The sequence below is a fragment of the Xiphophorus maculatus genome, chromosome 14 (genome assembly GCF_002775205.1).
Source record: "Xiphophorus maculatus strain JP 163 A chromosome 14, X_maculatus-5.0-male, whole genome shotgun sequence".
In the NCBI taxonomy this organism is placed as follows: domain Eukaryota; kingdom Metazoa; phylum Chordata; class Actinopteri; order Cyprinodontiformes; family Poeciliidae; genus Xiphophorus; species Xiphophorus maculatus.
In genome coordinates this window covers 21,790,784-21,809,258 of record NC_036456.1, presented here as the reverse complement: position 1 = coordinate 21,809,258, position 18,475 = coordinate 21,790,784, and the positions used below count along the sequence as shown (strand labels likewise).

General features: G+C 44.3%; 2 protein-coding genes and 1 non-coding gene across 6 annotated transcripts; 1 reads left to right on the top strand and 2 right to left on the bottom strand.

The window, feature by feature from the left end:
- Positions 1-2,481: 2,481 nt before the first annotated feature.
- LOC102222476 (PRELI domain-containing protein 1, mitochondrial-like) lies at positions 2,482-5,529 on the bottom strand. Its single transcript, XM_005812397.3, has 6 exons — positions 5,374-5,529; positions 4,549-4,651; positions 4,010-4,235; positions 3,790-3,903; positions 3,468-3,546; positions 2,482-2,754 (listed from the first exon to the last, which is right to left on the bottom strand). The coding sequence occupies exons 2-6, from the start codon at positions 4,638-4,640 to the stop codon at positions 2,642-2,644; spliced, it is 624 nt and encodes a 207-aa protein (XP_005812454.1). The 5' UTR covers positions 4,641-4,651; positions 5,374-5,529; the 3' UTR covers positions 2,482-2,641.
- On the bottom strand, positions 5,069-5,140 carry trnag-ucc. Its single transcript has one exon. It is a non-coding gene; the product is annotated as a tRNA-Gly (tRNA).
- A 1,877-nt stretch (positions 5,530-7,406) lies between the features above and the next one.
- LOC102225829 (CXXC-type zinc finger protein 5-like) lies at positions 7,407-18,142 on the top strand. 4 transcript variants are annotated; one of them, XM_023346733.1, is made up of 4 exons: positions 7,407-7,997; positions 11,547-11,741; positions 11,857-12,900; positions 16,005-18,142. In XM_023346733.1, exons 2-4 carry the CDS (start codon positions 11,625-11,627, stop codon positions 16,050-16,052), a joined length of 1,209 nt encoding a protein of 402 aa, XP_023202501.1. In that variant the 5' UTR covers positions 7,407-7,997; positions 11,547-11,624; the 3' UTR covers positions 16,053-18,142. The 4 variants fall into 4 exon arrangements, with proteins under 4 accessions (XP_023202501.1, XP_023202500.1, XP_023202499.1 ...); XM_023346732.1 differs by lacking the exon at positions 7,407-7,997 and adding an exon at positions 8,032-8,300; XM_023346731.1 differs by lacking the exon at positions 7,407-7,997 and adding an exon at positions 8,032-8,597.
- The last annotated feature ends 333 nt before the right edge of the window (positions 18,143-18,475 follow it).

Below are 18,475 nucleotides of genomic sequence, written 5' to 3'. Positions count from 1 at the left end.
CCCGCAGTATCAGTCTGCCGGTTTTAAGCCTCTGCTCGGGATGCAGGCAGCAGCTCCGGTCCAAACATCCAGCTGGAAAACACAGAACCAGCCGCGGAGCCAGAAACCAGCAGAATGAGGATCAAAACAGAAGGATTATGGATTCTGATGACGGGCGCTCTGGCCTCTGATTGGTCCGAGCAGAGAGGCTGCGGACCAATCAGAGGGAGGCTGCAGCTCCTAGCAACAGGGAGAAACTTCTTGATTTATGTCGGAAAACGTCAAGCAACATGTTGATTTTTTCATAGCAGAAAACAGAAAAAGGGCAAAATGAGTCTGAAAAGTTTTCATATATTCATTCATTTGTTTATTTCTGTCTAATAAAATAGCTTAAAGAATCACTTTCCTATTTACAGCATTTTATGCACAACGATGTTTGTAACTTGAAAAATATTAATATAACAAAATGTGAAATATTCGGGGTGTTTGAAAACCTTTTTTAGAGTTTGTGTCAGCAGCTGGAGCTGCAATAAGAAGATTTAATTTACATTTATTCTTAAAAGACCAAACTCCCGTTTTTAAAATCTGTTTTCTGCTCTTCAACAGATTATTGTTTGTTAATCGTTGTTGTTTATAATGAACAATACGCGTTCAAAGTACTTATATAAATGCAACATTAATAAGTGGATAAATCTGTGTGTTTTCCTCGGTTTCTCAGCTTCATTTGGAGTAAATAATGGCTAAAAAGATAAAACTATTTAAAATATGTGCTTATGATTTTATTTCACTGATTATTAGACAGTTAATTAGCCTTACAGTCCAGGTTCTTTCTGCTGTTTGATGTTTTTCTCTAATACTTTGTAAATTATGTGATTCAAGTGAATTATGAGGAAACAATATTTGACTGAAAACATGCAGTTACATGATAAAACCAGCAGGCGGCAGCAGATCCCTTCACGGGTTGGCAAACGGTGAGTTTATCGATCTTATTTTTCATTATTTTGATTTAACAGAGAATCATTGTTCAGCTTTTGAACTTTATTTCACCCGAGTGAAATAAAAGCAGATTTTTTGTTCAGATTAATTCTCTGAGCTGCAGGAAGGACAACCTGAGTTCTGTGTCTCTGAGTTCATTTACAAACTGGATCATTTCAGCTTAGTCAAATCTGATGAGACGTTTTAGTGACTGTGATAAGATATAAAGATGCTCTCTGGGGTAACTCCTGAGAGGAAGCTGCTCATAAACATTCGGTTTCCTGCTCTTCTGACGTTTGCAGACGATGGGTGCAGCTGAAGAACCGAGCTCAGCTGATGAGAAGATCTTTGTGTTTTCCACTTCCATTTGTTCCCACCACAGTTTGGCTTCTCGTGATTTTCTGCACCCAAAACAAAATTTAAAATGACGCCTTGATCCTCATAACCAGTGGTGGGTAAATAAAAGATTAGCTACGCTAACTCTAAAGCGCTAACCACAAACATTAATCAATAACACTGAACAAACAGTATTTAGTGAAAGCTAATGCTAAAGCGATTAGCTTCACTTTAAATTATTTCTGCCTATGAGAGACAACAGTTTAATTTCGACTTCATAATTTACATTTTCTATAAAACTATTACATATTGGCATGGTAATCTTTTTGCTAAATAACCTTTATTAATACTATTAACTAATTTTCAATAATTTCATCAATAAACGATATTGATCTTGAAAATCTTGGTTAATTTTTTCTAAAATATTTAGTCTTTTTAATTTTGTGTTTTTTTATGTTGTAAATGAATTGTATTTGCTCAGTGTTAATGAATAAACGCTTCCTAACATTAGATGTTGCATAAAAATGTGAATTTGAAATGTTTACGTTTATTCCAGCAGAATGTGAAATGATTAAGCAGCTTCATGATTAGAGATGTTTTCTGCTTTATTTTTATTTCTTCACTGTTTCTGATTAAGTTCATTTTAAGCATCAGTTGTTTTAATTCATTTAGTTGTTGTGAACCCTTGTTATTAACCGTAGAAATCTGCCAAACCTTCGTTCTTTTACAGAAGATTTTATGAATTCTTCCTGGTCTGTAAAAACAATCCAGGTGAACTTTAGAGTGAAATCTGAATAAAGCCATGATCCTGTCAACACGAAGTTAAAGTATTAGTTTTATATTTTATACAAAGTGAAACTAAACTCCTTGAATCTGTAAAACAAACATTAAACAGCGCCGTTATCATAGTTTAATTTCAATCTGAGCAACAGAGACGTTAATCTGATAAGTTGCTAAGAGACATTAGATCAATTTATCTTCACCTGATACAGCATTTAATATTAAATTTTTAGATTAAGTGCAAATAATTTGAATAAAGTTGTGTGTTTTTAACTCAATATAAATGACTGAATTAGTAGTTTATTTTATAAATCATGTTTATTGAAAGCAAGAAACAAAAACACATAGAAAAAAAGAGAAATTTATTGAACAATAACTGTAATAATACATTTAAAATAAATTGTTTCTTTGTGTAAAAATGACGACACTCAATAAATCAATAAAACTAAAAATTATTTAAAATCTTTACTAATTCTAATAAAAAAGGCAAATCTAAGGTAACCTAATTTAATTTGTAATTTTTACAACCAATGAGGTTAGAACAGCGGTTATTGTACTTCCTGTTACCGTTTCAGGCAAACTGATTGGGTTTCTTGGCTGGAGTGGGCGGGGCATTTGGTGGGCGGGGCTTGTGTTTCTCAGACGACTCTTCCTGGTCGCCATGGAGATGGGGAAGATCTTCACCTGGAGGAAGACAATAGAAAACAGGCTGGTTGATGCAAGAAGCTGAATTACTATGATAAAATACTGAATATATTGTAATCCAAAGTACAGTTAAAGAACAAATACAATCGTGGTAAAAAGTAAGTACACCTTCAGTTTTAATGTTTTACATACTGGAACAAATTTAAAAACAATTTGATTCACTAGATATTTGGAGAAAGATGGTATTTCAGTATATTAATATCTTTTATTTAACAAAAATGAGCTGAAATATGCTAGTAGCATTAAAGGTACAGTCTGCAACATACGGTGACATCTAGTGGTGGAATAAAAAGTACCACACACCCAGACACCCAGAGATCCTGTACATAACTGCCACAAACAAGACTGTGTGTCGGGAAAATGGACATTTGCTTTAGGTTTAGAAGGAATACAAGAGGCAAAAGTAAAAGTAACCCTGGTACCCTAAACTCATAAAAATGCCTCAAAAGGTGCAGGCATCCACAAAACACATGAACTGGAAAACAGAACCCTCATAAGTATCTCAGGAATTGACTACAGATAAAGATCTGGACCACTTTGCCACAGTCAGAACCAGAATCTTCCATCTGGAGGATGAAACCGTTACCTCTGAGTGTCCACTGCCACCCAGCCGTTGGGTCACCTTGTGATTGTATTAGTGAGGTGAGTAAGAGTCTTTCTGTGTGATGGATAAATACTAATCTTTGTCTTACTCTGGATCTTGGTCAGAGCGTAGTCCAGCCCCTTCATGGCTTCAGTTTGGTTGCTTTTGTACCGCGCTACGCCAAACTCCTGATGGACCGACAGGGACAGTTAGACAAATGATTTACCTGGACACATCAACCACAGGTGATCAATGCTCTCGTCCAGGAACGGACGTTCACATGTCCTCAGGATACTTTCAGGTTCAGGTACAATGCACACCACTTAACATGTTATCCAAACTTTTATTCTATAATTATGAGGTTCATCAAACTGAAGACACCGAGCCCAGGTCTTAAAAGATTTTATTAAACTGCTGGATTTTTATGTTACCTGAATGGGCCGGGCCAGCCCATAAACAGAAGAGGAGATCCAAGCTTCTCGCTTTAGTTTGGTCCATGTGGGCTGACTGCCGTCCTGTTCAAACATGCAGCGCTCCACCACCGTCTGAGAGGATTAAACTGGACATTTTACTCCAAATCAATCATGAAATAGTAGTAATTCCCTCAGACAGGACACAGACGACCTCCACAGAAACATTGCCATGTCTCACCATCAGGGTGTTGTGGTTCAGGTTCCAGGTCTTGGTGACGAGGGTGTTGGCTTCCGGGTCCACGATGGAGTCCTCCAGGACGTAGACGGCCCGCGCCATGTGGGTGGGAAAGATGTGCTCCGCCCACCCTGGCAACCGGTTGGTTTTGGTCAGCAGTCTCCGTGACAACAAGAGGTTGGCGGGGGTGACCTCACGGTACAGGACGTCCTCAGTGAGGACATGAGTGCTGGCTCACAAAAGCAAAGGTCCAATCAGCTCCTAACTGCTTAAGACCCAAACATACTCAGCCTTAAAATGTCAATCAACGTGGAATTGATTTATATAAAATTATTTTTACTTTCTGAAATGAGAAAAATGTTGAATTATTGTATGATTTTAGATGTACCTCCTCTCACCAGCTGAGCTGTGTGGTGATTGGAGGAGATAGTGATCTACCAGAGGTTAAAGTTCATGTCCACTGCCTGATTTGAAGATATGACTCACACATTTCAAATTTCTAATGTTTTTATGATGTCAAGGTCACTATTTAGAGAAATTACCTGTATGGGTTTGGGTAGCGTTGCCAGAAAGCAGCCAGAACTTGATGCCACGGACTCTTGATGTGGTCCTCGCTGTAGAAGTACCGCCCCATGTCTGGACTCACTGCCGCAGGTAACCGAACATTCAGGAACTTTAGTCATAATAATACTTTACTTTATTCAATAAAACACTTCAAACAGATCCCATTTCTACGGAAGAAGATTAGGGCCACCGAAAAAAAAAAAAGAATTCTGACTTTAATTTCAGAAATCTTTTTTTTTTTTTCTCGGTGGCCCTAATCCTCTTCCGTACATTTCTAAGTGTAGTATCCATAATAATCAAGTTGGTAAAATCCACACTATTTATTAAAAATAACATTTAGGTAGAACAAGATTGTATTATGTAGTCACTACATGTACTTGACTGCTTCTTTTCTATGTAATTCATGCATTTTACTGTGATAGTCTCGCGACGAATAGCTTATATGTACACTTTTAATAAATTATAAAATAAACACTATAAAACAAAAAAAAAAACATATGCGTTGGCCGGGAATCGAACCCGGGTCAACTGCTTGGAAGGCAGCTATGCTAACCACTATACCACCAACGCTTCCGTATACCTTTGTCCCGATGTATCTACTTGACTGTACATAGGAAAATCAATATGATAACTGCTGCTGTTTTTATGTGAGCTGACTCTGTTCTTCTGTTTTCTAACCCTGATTACCGAACAGTTCTCGGCGGTAAGGCTGGTCTTTCTGCTCCGTTTAATCCATATTAGCCGTTTGCTGACATTAACGGCAGCCTGGACGAGGCTAACCGCTAGCAGCGGAGCTAACATACCTGCACCGGGATCAGGTCGGTGTAAAAGTCTGGAGTCGACAATATAAGAGCCGCATTACTGAAGATTCTGCCGATGGTGTGACTATAAGGCCTCTGCTTACAGTTTCTGTCGCTGAACATCCAAATTAAACCAGTAATCAAACCAATAACGGCACATCCCACTTTCCTCCACTAGATGTCGACATTTAATCATTTTTAGATCTGAAGCCTGCCTGCTTTTCTTACCTTATTGAAGGTCTTCTGTTGAGACTTTACACTTATTTCTTATACCTGACCGTGTGTAATATATATGTTATAATCATCCCACAACGACTAGAGATACCTATGTTGCTTTTAGTAGTACCCAGGAAAAGTTTGTGTGGTTGTTTTTTAGAAAATAAACATTAAATTAACAGTGATTCAGAGCCAGAGGTGTGTAGAGTAGCTGAAAAATGTACTCAAGTAATAGAAACACTATTTCATTCAGAAATAAAATTTAGTCATCCATTCAAGTATGGGTAATAAAGTACATGGTAAAAAAAATCTAGTTGTTTCTTATACTGTTTTGGGTTAAAAAACATTTTTCTCTGTTTAGTGAAGTCACTTTCAATGGGCAACATAGTCAGAAATTGTACTCCTGGAAGAGTAGTTACTTCAAATTATATTACTCAAGTAAGTAAAAAATGTGGTGCAGTAAAACTATTCCTAGAAATATATTTTTTCCAGAAAGTGACCGCAGTAAATAACCACGGTGGAGCCGTGCCGATTCACGGTTCTGGATTCACTGATTTTCCTGTGGAAAGTAACTTCAAAGTATTTATGGAAAATCAGACTATTTACACAGTCTTGTCAAACAGCATGTCTAAAATATTCAAAAGAAAATGCAATTAGGGAAGCTGAAATATCTAGATACAAAGGTACTTGGCTATTGGCTATTGGCTGCCAATCCCCAAGAGTGAAACTATGGAAGACTGTAGATGTCAGCATCAGCTGTAGTACTGAGACCAATTGGACCAAATAGTAGACCATTCTACTATGACTGTGTGAGGATTTGAGTTTTCTTGTGTTTATTTTAGGTTTCTGTGTCTCTAAGACTAGAGAGATCATGGCAGAGCCATACTTTGCCTTTAGACGTCTTGGGATCACGATTAGGCTCCTCTATGTGCTGGAGGGCTGGTCTTCCATCTCTGTCTGCTGGGTTTGGTGGAGCTGCAGCAGGAGGCAGAGTGGGAACGTCAGACAGCTTTAACTGTCATGGCTGGTGACCTTCTGCCTCTTAAGCCGGACAGTCCATTCTCACACTCCACCCTAGCGACTCCTCGTTGCCCCCTAATGACTCCTTGTTGCCCCCTAGTGACTCTTCGGTGCCCCCTAGTGACTCCTCGTTGCCCCCTAGTGACTCCTTGTTGCCCCCTAGTGACTCCTCGGTGCCTCCTCCTCCCTGTGGTCCCTCGGTGCCTTCCAGTGACTCTCTCCTGGTGTGGTGCCGAGGCTTCCTGAGTCGTCCTCCCGGTCGTTGTATACGGGGATGATGGTGGAAAGAGTTTGTCCCTCAGTTGGTGGGTTGCCGGCTTGATTCCCGCTCCGTCTGCCTCTGTCATTGTGTCCTTGGACAAGACATTTCACCTGCCTTGTCTGCTGGTGGAGGTCAGAGGGCACATGATGCATGGCAGCTTCACCTCTGTTAGACCCAGGGCAGCTGTGGCTGCTACCCAGCAGCTCACTGCCACCAGCGTGTGAATGGAGTGTAAAAGCACTTTGGGGTCCTCTGGGTTGGATACGGCTCTGTGCAAGAACCATTTTTACCCCCTTGCTTTAACACTCAACTACTAACAGACAGAGTGTGTGCATATCGTGTGTGTGTGTAAAGATAAAACGTTACCCAGTAAAGAGTGCTTTTAAATCAATTAATGTGTGTTAGCATTAATCTTAAACAACTTCAAAAAGTTGGTATAATTAAGACATTTTTATCAAAAACACACAAACCAGTCAGGAAAAGCCCAGAGTTTCAGTTTTATTAAAGGAAACTGTAGAAAAACAGAGAGTTCTTCATTCATTCTCTCTCCCCCGTTTCTCTGAAGGGTCTCTCTACCTCTCTCTCTGTTAGTGGCCAGCAGCCAATCACCTGCCAGCTCTCGCGCCTCCTGTTTCCTCCTCACCTCTCCACAGCGCCAATCAGACGGTTCACACCGCGCGCCGCACGCCGCGCCGCCACGGGCGCTGCCGACAGCAGAACACACACACACACACACACACACGCACACCCACACACACACACACGCACACACACACACACACACACACGCACACCCACACACACACACACACACAGCCTCCCCTCTCTGTTACCGAACATCAGCGTCGTGTGGACCCCCTGCCTCCCTCCCTCCCCTTCTCGCCCTGCCGCGAGAGCGACGCACGTATCCGTTCATAACCTCCGCCATTATTCATCACCCCTCCTCCCCCGCCCCTCTCCTCCCGTGGTGCTGTTTTTTTTCTCGCTTTCCTTTCCTCGAGCTCCTCGCCTCTCTTCCTCCTCCCCTGCAGGGTCTCCACAGAGCCGCTTCCCTTCTCCTCGCCGGGCTAATTTAACGCCTCGCCCTCCCTCCTTCTCCCCGCCTCGCGCTCGCTTGTGCCAAGCCCAGGTGATTATCCATCCGCCCCCCCTCCGCCCTCCTCCTCCTCCTCCTCCAACCCCCACTCCCCGTTATCCCTCCCTCCATCACCTCCTCCTCCTCCTCCTCCTCCTTGGTACCAACAGACCGACAAATCCCTCCCGGAGCTCCTCTCTCCCCCCCTCCCCTCCTCTCCTCTCTTTCTCTGTCTCCTTCCCCGCCAGCCATGATCCGTGGCGGGCTAATTCCCAGACGGTCTTCTCCTCCTTCCTCCTCTTTCTCCTCATCACCCTCTTCCTCCTCCTCCTCCTCCTCCTCCTCCTCGCGGGGCCGGTAAGTAGCAGCAGCACGCGCCGTCCATCTTCTCCCTTCCTCCTCGCGCTGTATCGGACTGCATGCTGTGTTCACGGTATTTATCGGTCGTTATCGGCTCTGCCTTTTTTGTGTTTGACCCCCCACCCCCTCCACCTCCCTCTCATCACTCTCCCTCCCTCCTCCCTGCTCCTTGGCTTTCAGTGCCTGAGGGGGGGAGGTGTTAATGTGTCGCGTGGGAGAGCCGTTTTCCCCTCGCGGTCGGTGGCCGCTGTGACCTTCTGTCGGAGCTCGCGCCGGCCCGCTTGACCAGACAGGGTAATTAGTTACGCCTCGGGGGAGTTGGAGGGTTGGAGGGGGGCAGGGGGGTGGATGAGGGGGTGGGACACGCGCGCGCGCACGCACGAGCCGACACACATTTCCACACTGGCTACACACACACTCTGCTAGAGGCTGCACGCGTTTGTTTCCTTTGACAAACACCCACATTTCACACTCGTTCTCACAGCGCCAGTCTGCTCGTTGTTCACACACCAACAAAAGGCAGCGATTGCTTTGCTGGCTGGTTTGTTTTACTGCCACCATGGAGTCCGAGACCGGGCAACACTCCCAACCGTCCGGGATTTCCTGGGAACCTGGGGACCAAACTGAGGACGCCACGGGTCCAAAGTGGTTTGGGACGGTTCTGACTGACCAAAAGTGTCTCTGCCTTCTGCATGAGTAACAGATACTGGGCTGGAAAATGAAAAGACGTCAACATGGAAACGTCCTAATGGAACCGAAAAGTTGGGGGGATTTGGGTCACTTCAGATAATCAATCAGAGATTCTGAGCTTCGACTTTTCATGTAAAAGTTTGGAACGACTTGACTGCATGTTCATGAGATGCTGATGACTTTCAATCTCAAACTAAACAAAACCAGTTAAAATCAGGAGTTTGTGTTAATGTTGGGGTAACCAGGCGTAACGATCACAACTGGGACCAGTTCAGCTACGACTTCTGGACTTTTTTAACAGACCTTACCAATTAAAAACACCAGGTAACAAACGTTACATCTCAGATGGAAATGGAATGAAAAAGCAGATTTTGCAAGAGATTATAATATCACATCAAATTGTTAGCAGTTTTCAGGGAGGATTGAACAAGTTTATACATTTTTCTTTCCCATTCTAAACAACATCAGACTGGTTTAGTCTGGATATTGGGACATCTCTGCTGATTATGCAGATTCTTTCCCAATCATATTCAAAATAAATGTTTGAAGATAAACAGAGCTGGTGGTTTTAGTTCACTGAGGATCCTGATCTCAGAGCATTTTGAAGGCCTTTGGACCTGGAGTCAACCAGATTAAGAGAGACATGGAAGAGACAGCTTTCATCATCTTATGCACCACCACAGACATGGACCAGTGTGGTGGTCGCCTGGCCGGTCACAGGAGAACCTAAACACAACGCAGCAGCAAGTAAACATGGTGTTGACGAGAATTGGTCTGCAGAAAACACCAAACTAGATCTGGGTCTCTTTATCACTGAGGTAACCTGAAGAGGTTTGTTGCTGTGCAGCAGGATTCCTTACGGCCGATCCTTCAGATCTACCATCGTTTAGACCTTTAGATGCCTCCAGTCTCTAACACATCTGGATCAAATGACTCGTTAAGCATCTGTCAGCTCTGTAGAGGTCTGGTAATTCACTATTTGATTCAGATGTGTAGAATTAAGGGTGTATCTAAAAGTTACGGGGCTGGATTTGGGAATACAAGCCCATACCTTATGGTACAGTATAGCTTCAGCGGTAGACACCCTGTTTAATATGGATCTGGATTTATAGTACAACCACCCAGACTGACCCAAACAAAATGGTGTCTCTTTCCCACCACCATCATGTGCTGGTAATGCTGCGTAAGGATGATTTTAAGGTTGATCCCTCCTTAGAGAACCAAAATGACGATACAGTCCTTGTCAGGTGAGGTTGTGGTTTCTTGGTTTGGTCTGTTTTTCATGTCTCAATTTCTGTTGGGTCGTTGCAAAGAGAGTGAGATCAGCAGAGTTTAGTGTATAATGATGTCATGGGGTTTATCAGAATTAGTTCCCTGAGGTTGCACCTTCTCGTTTTTCTTTTGTTCACGGATTTGTTTTGTTTATGGTTCAGAAAGGGAATAAGGATGGTCTCTTCCATCGGCTTTACAAATCATTTTCTCATACAGCGACTGAATTAGACTGAACTACTGCATATTTTTATGTTCCAGTTTATGCTAAATAATACTGTATAACCATGTACGCATTTCAAACCAAACTAATTAGTTACAGTCAGACTAAAACAACGAACAGGACGGCGGTACAGGTGTTGCCTTTCCTCTTGACCTTCAACTTGTTATTCATGTCTGGAATAAATGTTTGAAGCAGGACTCTCGATCTTGTCTGAGCATGTGTGTACATGTGTCTTTAATATTTTTGGATAGTGAAAAAAATTAAGACATTTCACAGTGAATTACAAAACTGCATTACATCAGGTTAGGGCTGCAAGGTGGTGCATTTTGGAGCACCATTGCCTGGTTTGGAGTCTTTTGTCGTGGAGTTTGCATGCTCTCCTTGTGCATGGCTTGGCTTTCTCTGGGTACTCTGACTTCCTCCCACAGTCCAAAAACATGACATGGGATTAATCGGTCTCTGTAAATGGTCCTTTTTGTGTGTATGGTTGCCCTGCGATGGCAACCTGCTCAGAGTGTACCCTGCCTGTTACCCAATGGCTGCTGGAGATAGACACCAACAGTTTTGTGAGCCAATTTTGGTTGGTTGAAGCATCATTCTTAGATTTGAGTTCCAACATTGCATCAACAGCTTAACATCAAAAATGCTAAATCACCATCTACTGTACTGGAATAAGTGAGTAGGGTTGGTTTCATATAGGAGGTGATGCGAGGTGTGCTTGCCCTGGTCTAAGGCCAACAGAAGGAGGAAATGGTGCTGACCAGGGAACACAAAGGTTCAAATATGTTAAAGAGAGAATATATTGTTGACAAAAGTATCGTCACCTGGTGCTGTGATATTCTAGAAGAAGGACAATAACCTTAGAAAGTGGTTTCCTTTCTTAACTTGTTATTAACCAACATAATGTCTGATAAACCAACGTCTATACATCAGGTGTAGACAAAAATTATTAACTGATATTGGGTAAAAGGTTACAGCAGAATGGAAGGTTACTGTGATCTGTAGAATCAATAAGCCATGTGTTTCCTAAAGGCACTTTGTCTGATCTGTTTTATTCACAGACCAAAACGCAGTGACCTCACAGAGCTAACTGCTAGCTGAGCAAACGTGTTCATATGTGTGTTTGTGTGTGAGAGGTCATGTCGGGAATGACGAGCGGCGTGTGTGTAGAGAGTGACCTCTCCTCGATGCTGCAGAGAAGCTCCGCCCCCTCTCACCATCACCCAAATCACCATGGTTACGGCAGTCAGGGACAGGTGAGTTGGTGTTTTCTGAATTTCTGAGATGCGATCACCTGCGCTGGTGAATTGTTGGTCTCTGAGATGTAAAGTCACATGGCGTAATGAAAAGTGATGAAGGTCTTTGCTGCAGGTGTCGGGTCTAGCGCCGATGCTCGACTACACCACTGAGATGGACCGGTACCGCTCATCCATCGCCACCTTCTACAAGACTAACGTCAACATGAACATGAACGTGACAAACTTCCCACAATCAGCCAAACTGGCGGCTCGTCTGGCGGCCGCCGCTCCTATCTTCCCCCCCGCCGCTGCCAGGCTGGGTGCCATGGCGACAGCCCCATGGGGTTGCCATGACAACATGAACATGAACATGAACCACCCGGCGGCCATGTTCTGGGGCAGGCCCAAACCTGTAGCTACAGCGCCAACGCATCACCACCACCATCCCTCGGCGACGCCAGGTCACATGACCTCTTCGCACCCCCACAGCAGCAGCATGCACCAGAGCAGCGGGGGGCCCGGGGGGGGAGGAACCGGTGGTGGAAGTGAAGGGGGAGGGGCTGAAAAACACGGACACACTGCGTCACTTCCTGTTAGCCAGGGAACAGCACACCATCACCCCATAGCGCCTAGCAACGGGAACTTTCTGCCCGGTTACAGCGGCGGCGCAGACTGTGGCGTTATGAACAAGCAGGGACACGCCCACCCGGACATGATGGGCCTATCAGAGGGCGGCAACTGCAATGGGGGAGGAGTAATGAGTGGTGGCTTCCTGGGGGGGCTGGGATTACCCCCTGGGGTCATCGTCATGGCAATGGGATCCGCAGGCGGCGGGATTTCAGACGCCAGCAGCGCTTTTCAGATGACGAGCGGCCAGCGGGCGCTAACGGACTGCCAGCAGCACACTAACTCCTCCCCTTGCCCCTCCTCTTCCTCCCCTTCATCATCAGGGGTGACAGCAGGGGGTGTGTCTCTCTCCTCATCATCTTCATCATCGTCAGGGACAGTGGCGAAGAGGAAGCGGAAGCGCTGTGGCGTATGCGGGCCGTGCAGACGACTGATCAACTGCGGCGTCTGCTCGTCCTGCCGCAACAGGAAGACGGGTCACCAGATCTGCAAGTTCAGGAAGTGTGAGGAGCTGAAGAAGAAGCCAGGAGGAGGAGGCGGGGTGCTGGAGGTGAGTAACGCACACATAGGGTAAAACACAAATCAAGCCATACAAAAGTATTTATATCACCACATATTTTGTCTTTATTTGGGCTCAGTGGTGCTCAAAGTCCGTATTCAAGTGCAGAAATTCTGCATGTTTTGGTTGTTTCCCTGGATCAACACACCTGAATCAAGTGTTGGGTCATCAACCGGCTTCTGCAGAACATTATGACGTGTTGAGCAGTTGAACCTTTTGAATCAGCTGCCTTGGAGCAGAGAGATCTAAAACTAGCAGGACACGGATCCTCAAGGACCGGAGCTGGACACCCGCGACTTATTCTCACTGAGTTACTCAAAGTAGGTCCTTATTATGACGTGGAGAGAAAACGATGAAGGAATGAGGCCCAGGAACCTCGCTGCAGGAGAAAGTTCTGGAGAAGTTAAAAGGAGGGCTGGGTTCTACAACAACATTCCAAACTTTCTCCCAGACCGCTGACCAATCCATCATCTGAACATGGAGAGACTGGAGATCTACCAAGACTGGATAAACTGACAGGAGAGAATTAATTAGGGAAGCAGCCAGGAGCTCCATGGTAACTCTGGAGGAGCTGCAGAGATCTATAGCTCAAGAGGGAGAATCTGTTGACAAGACGGACATTAGTTGAGCAATCTATAAAACTGACATCTTAATAAAACTGGTAAGAAGAAAATCCACATTGAAAGAAAGCCAAGTAAGTCCTGTGACACAGGATACAGATAACATGTGGTCAAATCCAATGTGACTCTTAAGCTTTCAAGCAATACGCTGTTATAAGCAATACAGTCAGAGACTCAGTTCTACTCAGCTATAGGGGTTTTCCAATCGCAAAAGTTACATAGTACCAGCTTCTTTTTTAGAAATTGGTCACTGATTGGTTAGAGTCACAAGACTGACTAAAGGCTCCCACATATCTGGTTGTACTTCACTCAGTGGAGATCTGCGTCCTAGAGGCAAACTCAAAACAGACGTCTGTCCGACACGGATGGGCAAAGGCAAAGTTTGGTGATCAAGTAAAATTTGATCGCCAAATACACAACAAAGTACACAGCTTCTTGTGTACTTTGTGTTGCACAAGAAGCTGTTGGTGGGCAAGTAGCTCATCAAACAAGCCAGAATCCATTCGGACTGGAGGAAATGAAGGAACTTGTTACAAGAAATGCATGCAAACGATATGCTCGACCATGAAATCTCAACCATGCAGGACAAGGTTTGTTTTGTCCACATGTCTCACAGAATATGTGCAGTACGCCCAAATATCTGGGAGCCTTCATCCACATTTCTTTTTCTGTTGCCTGTTCTGGTTCTGAATGTTCAACTTAGCTTCAACATCCTCCTATGTGGCTGCCTTTGTGTTGCATAGAGATCACACTCACTGATCTTTATGCAACAAATAAAGATTTTTTCTGGATGACCCAACTGTGTCACAGTCCCACCCAGTAGCGATGGCCCACAGTTGTAAAGGAAAACCACCTGAACCATGCAGAGGAGAGTCAAGTGAAGCTGAACGTCAGGTTCTCATGATTCTCTCTTAAGTGTGTTGGAAACCAACACTACTCATCACCTTAACCACACCGACCCCACAGTGAAACATGGTGGTGGCAACATCATCCTACGGAGATTCTGCTCTTCAGTGTGGACATGGAGTTGACAGGAAGTTAAATCCTTAAGATTTCTGAAAGAAAACTAGTTGGAGGCTCCAGTTGGAGACCGACCTCAACTGAATGCATCTTCAAGGTTTACCTTCAGTGAAAGATGGTTCTAAAAATGTTCTCTCATTTTGCTTCCACTCCAAAACGATGCAACTCTTTGGATCATTTTGTTCGTTCCACTAAAACACTGAAGTTTGTTGTTATAATGTAGCAAAATGAGGAAAAGTTCAAGAGGCATCAATTCTTTTTCAAGACCCTGCACATGTTCACGTACATACAGCGACGGAGCCAAATTTCTATCTGGTTTTACTTCTCTCTACATGTTTCTGTGTGTGTGCTTGGTTCTGGGTGTGTGCGTGTGTGTGTGTGTGTGTGTCCTGGCTCACTTAACCCAGATGACTGCCAGGGAGGCTGGAAGGCATCGCTCACCCCGCTGAGTGAGTGTGTGTGAGTGCTGTGCAGATGGTGGGTGGTGAAAAGCGAGAGCTTGGAGCCTGCCGAGGTCTGGCAGGCTGCCAACACACACACACACACACCGGCACACACACCGACGCACACACCAGCTCTACACTGATTCACAGAGATAAAGAGAGCCTGCAGAGAGCGGGAAACGGAGAATATTTATGTTATCTGCCTTCTCCTCGGGGTGTGTGTGCCAGCGCTCGTCTTTGCCGTAAGAAGTAGCGGCGATCAATAATTCATTGACACCGGTTTTCGACCTCACTGATGACTCCATATATCTCTCTTACACACACACACACGCACACACACACACACTTCCTGTGGGAATGTCTACCAACTAACTCTAATTATTCCCTCCCTTGCACACTAAAACAAGGAGTGTGTGCGTTACGAAGACAGTGAATTAGCAGCCATAATCTTCCTCAATTACACACTAATTGGACCTGCGGAGCCTCACGGCAACTGACAGCACCGTGCACGTGTGCACGGCTAACAGAGTGTGTGAACCTGTGTGTCCTGTATGTGTGTGTTGGCAGGTGGTTTCACTCTCTTGCCTCATCCTTTCTTTGCTCTCTTTGAAGTCGACCCGACAGACTTTCCCTCGGTCCTAAACTTTACTGTGTACTGAACATTAAAGCTTTGTCAGTACTTCGCCGTTACCTTCAGCAGAGATTTTGTCCTGCAGAGTCCGAAACAAAAAGGCCAAAAAAACAACTCTTCAAACTTAATGCTCTAGTTTAGAGAAGAAAGTTTTTCTCCAAGAGATGCAAACATTAACCTTTCAGTCTGATCCATTGGGTTTGAAGCTAAGGAAGTTTCTGGTCAACTGGGTCAAGACTTGAGCAAGACTCTGAACCGTTGAGGAAGCTCACTTCATTTGTAATCAAACCTGAATAAATGACTGAAGCTACAATGTGCCAGGAAAATGGCTTGATTCCTGTTGGCTCTTTCACCAACTCTTCTTCTCTGTTTGCTCCTCAGCGGCCGCCCTCCGTCCCAGCCGGTGAGGCGTTTCGCTGGTTCTTCTAGCCTTTCCTTCACCAGTGGAGTCACCAACGCAGACACACCTGGACTGAATGAAATTCAGCCAGAGGACTTTGGCGTCTCGGACTGAACCAGAACAGGACTTTGTCGTGTGTGGATAGCCCAGAAATCCTGCATCGACTGGATGGAGGACGAGGAGGAAGAGGAGGAGGAGGAGTCACAGGAAATAGGAGGGCTTCATCAGAAAGGTTTAGTGTTTTGTGAAAGGGGATTTAAAGGTACCACAGGAAGCAGTTGTCAAATTGACTCCCCTCATGAATGGTCTTGTGCTCACCAGCTATTGATGCCCATCGTCCCTTCAAATCAACTGCAAGTCATCTTGACGCCTCAATTGTCCCGGATTCACTTTATATTTGGGTTTTTCAAATCTCGTCATGCAATGGCACAAGGCATTGAGACTCTAGATTTCTATTCTATTTCTATTGCTTCAATGCCTGAAACACTAGAAATATTTCTTCTTATCTAATTTGCAAAAGTGGATTTGCTCCATCTTTGTGATCCTAGTGAGAAAAGTTTATATGGGTCTATTAAACTGCAGACAATGATTTATCAGCATTAAACCAGAGTTAATCCCTGAAATGGGACAACAGAACTGTCTCTAGGTTCATGAATTACTGGTTTAGTCTAGTTTTCAGGGCAAATATCAAATTTTCATCATGGGACCAATCTTTGGTCCAGTCTTACTGGGAACCAGGATTTCCTGAATGGGACCATAATTTATGGTTTGGTAACCCTTTAGGCTCGTCAGTGGTATGTTTTTGTCCCAGTGTTTAAATTATGTCGCGAACATTTGCCCCTGCTAAATTCAGAGGTTGTCGATGCTTAATGTGTCAGGCAGAGGTTTGCTCAGTATTTCTAAGTATTGGAGAAGATTTTATTAAAGGTCTTGGATCCGAACCAAGACCAAGAACACTCAGGGGATCAGGAAGGACTCTGGCAAAACCATTCCGTACATTTCTAGAGATGAGCAGAGGAGTCGGTAAGGACGTAGATGCTCCTGGAAGTACAAGGAGAAACTTTAAACTGTTGCTTTATTTTGGTTTGACAAAGGAAGGATGGAAAATCTTCAACCTGTCAGAGAAAACCAAACTTTCTTTCTTCTCCTCCAAACTACAACTCTAGAGTCCGATGCTTTGATTGGTTAAACTGGGCAGTGACTGAAAAGTCCAGATAAAAAAACGAGTTTTAAACTTTACAGCGACACAAGAGCATTAACCATTTCCTCCCAGACCTTTTCCATCCCTTGAATAAAACGCCTTCCTCCTCTTCATCCTCATCCACCCAGCCTAACCACTAATCCCATTGTAGCAAAACCCAGGAAGATTCAGGACTCAGCCGCAGAGACTCCTTCAGTTTGACCAAAACTGGCTGACAAGCTAACCTCAAAGAGGATTCACAAACTGACCTCAGCAGGAAGTGATCCAAGACTGTTAATATGGACTACAAGTTTCCCACAGTAGGACTACAATAACCACATCACTGTTACCATCTCTTCTGTCTACCTCCTCCTTAAGGACTTTAAACGGCACCTTGGTTGACTTTTGCTGGCCGGTGTTTCTGCTGGTGCAACGTGAGCTGCTTCTTAACTCTCTTGGTGGTCCAGAAGTTATTTGGTTCATTTGAATCTGGCAAATTAAAGAGTTGTGATAATTTATTGGGTTTGTGTAGATGTAGATGGAAGGTGCAGTCAAAGGTCCAGTCGGTTTTATAAGGCTGAAAGGAACCATTTTACTGCTTTCTGGGTCCTCTAATTGAAGGTTTCGACATTTTTCCGCTTCAGCTTGTTGGGCCCGACTGGGACCTCAGAGAGAGTTCAGAACCAGATCCTGTGTTCCCGTATCAGCTGAACATTGAGCCATGTGGTGGACCAACAGAAGCGCGAATGCAGCGTGGGAATTCGCAGCGACCCTTTGGATCCCCGAGCAGAACTCTGGGACCTCCGGGAACCGAGCGGAAAGAGATCGGATCATTCCACACTGCAACTGTGTCATTTCCTGTTTGTCGGTTGACAACGCGCTCAGTGATTCCTTGTACACACCGAGACATTCTCATTAAAATTTTATCTTGAAAGCTCATTTTTGAGAAGAGATTTTGGTGGCAGAAGGAACCGATTTCTCCAGGTGATTTCAGAGGATATGCAGCTGAGGTTCTTGTCAGACGTTTGGACCTGAGTTCATTATATTACAGGGTCACTTTTTATAGGACGGAAACAACAGCATGCAGCTTAATAAAGGGCTGTCAGTTAATTGTCCATAAATCCTTCTAATTGTAATGAGTTTTGAGACACGTAGCATAAGGAGGTCCGGTTCTTTCACTGGTATATTTCAGCAGTGGTTCTGGAGTCAGCCGCTCAGAACCACTGATCCAATGCAGAGAACTCAACCAGTTTAAATAATGCCAGACAAACC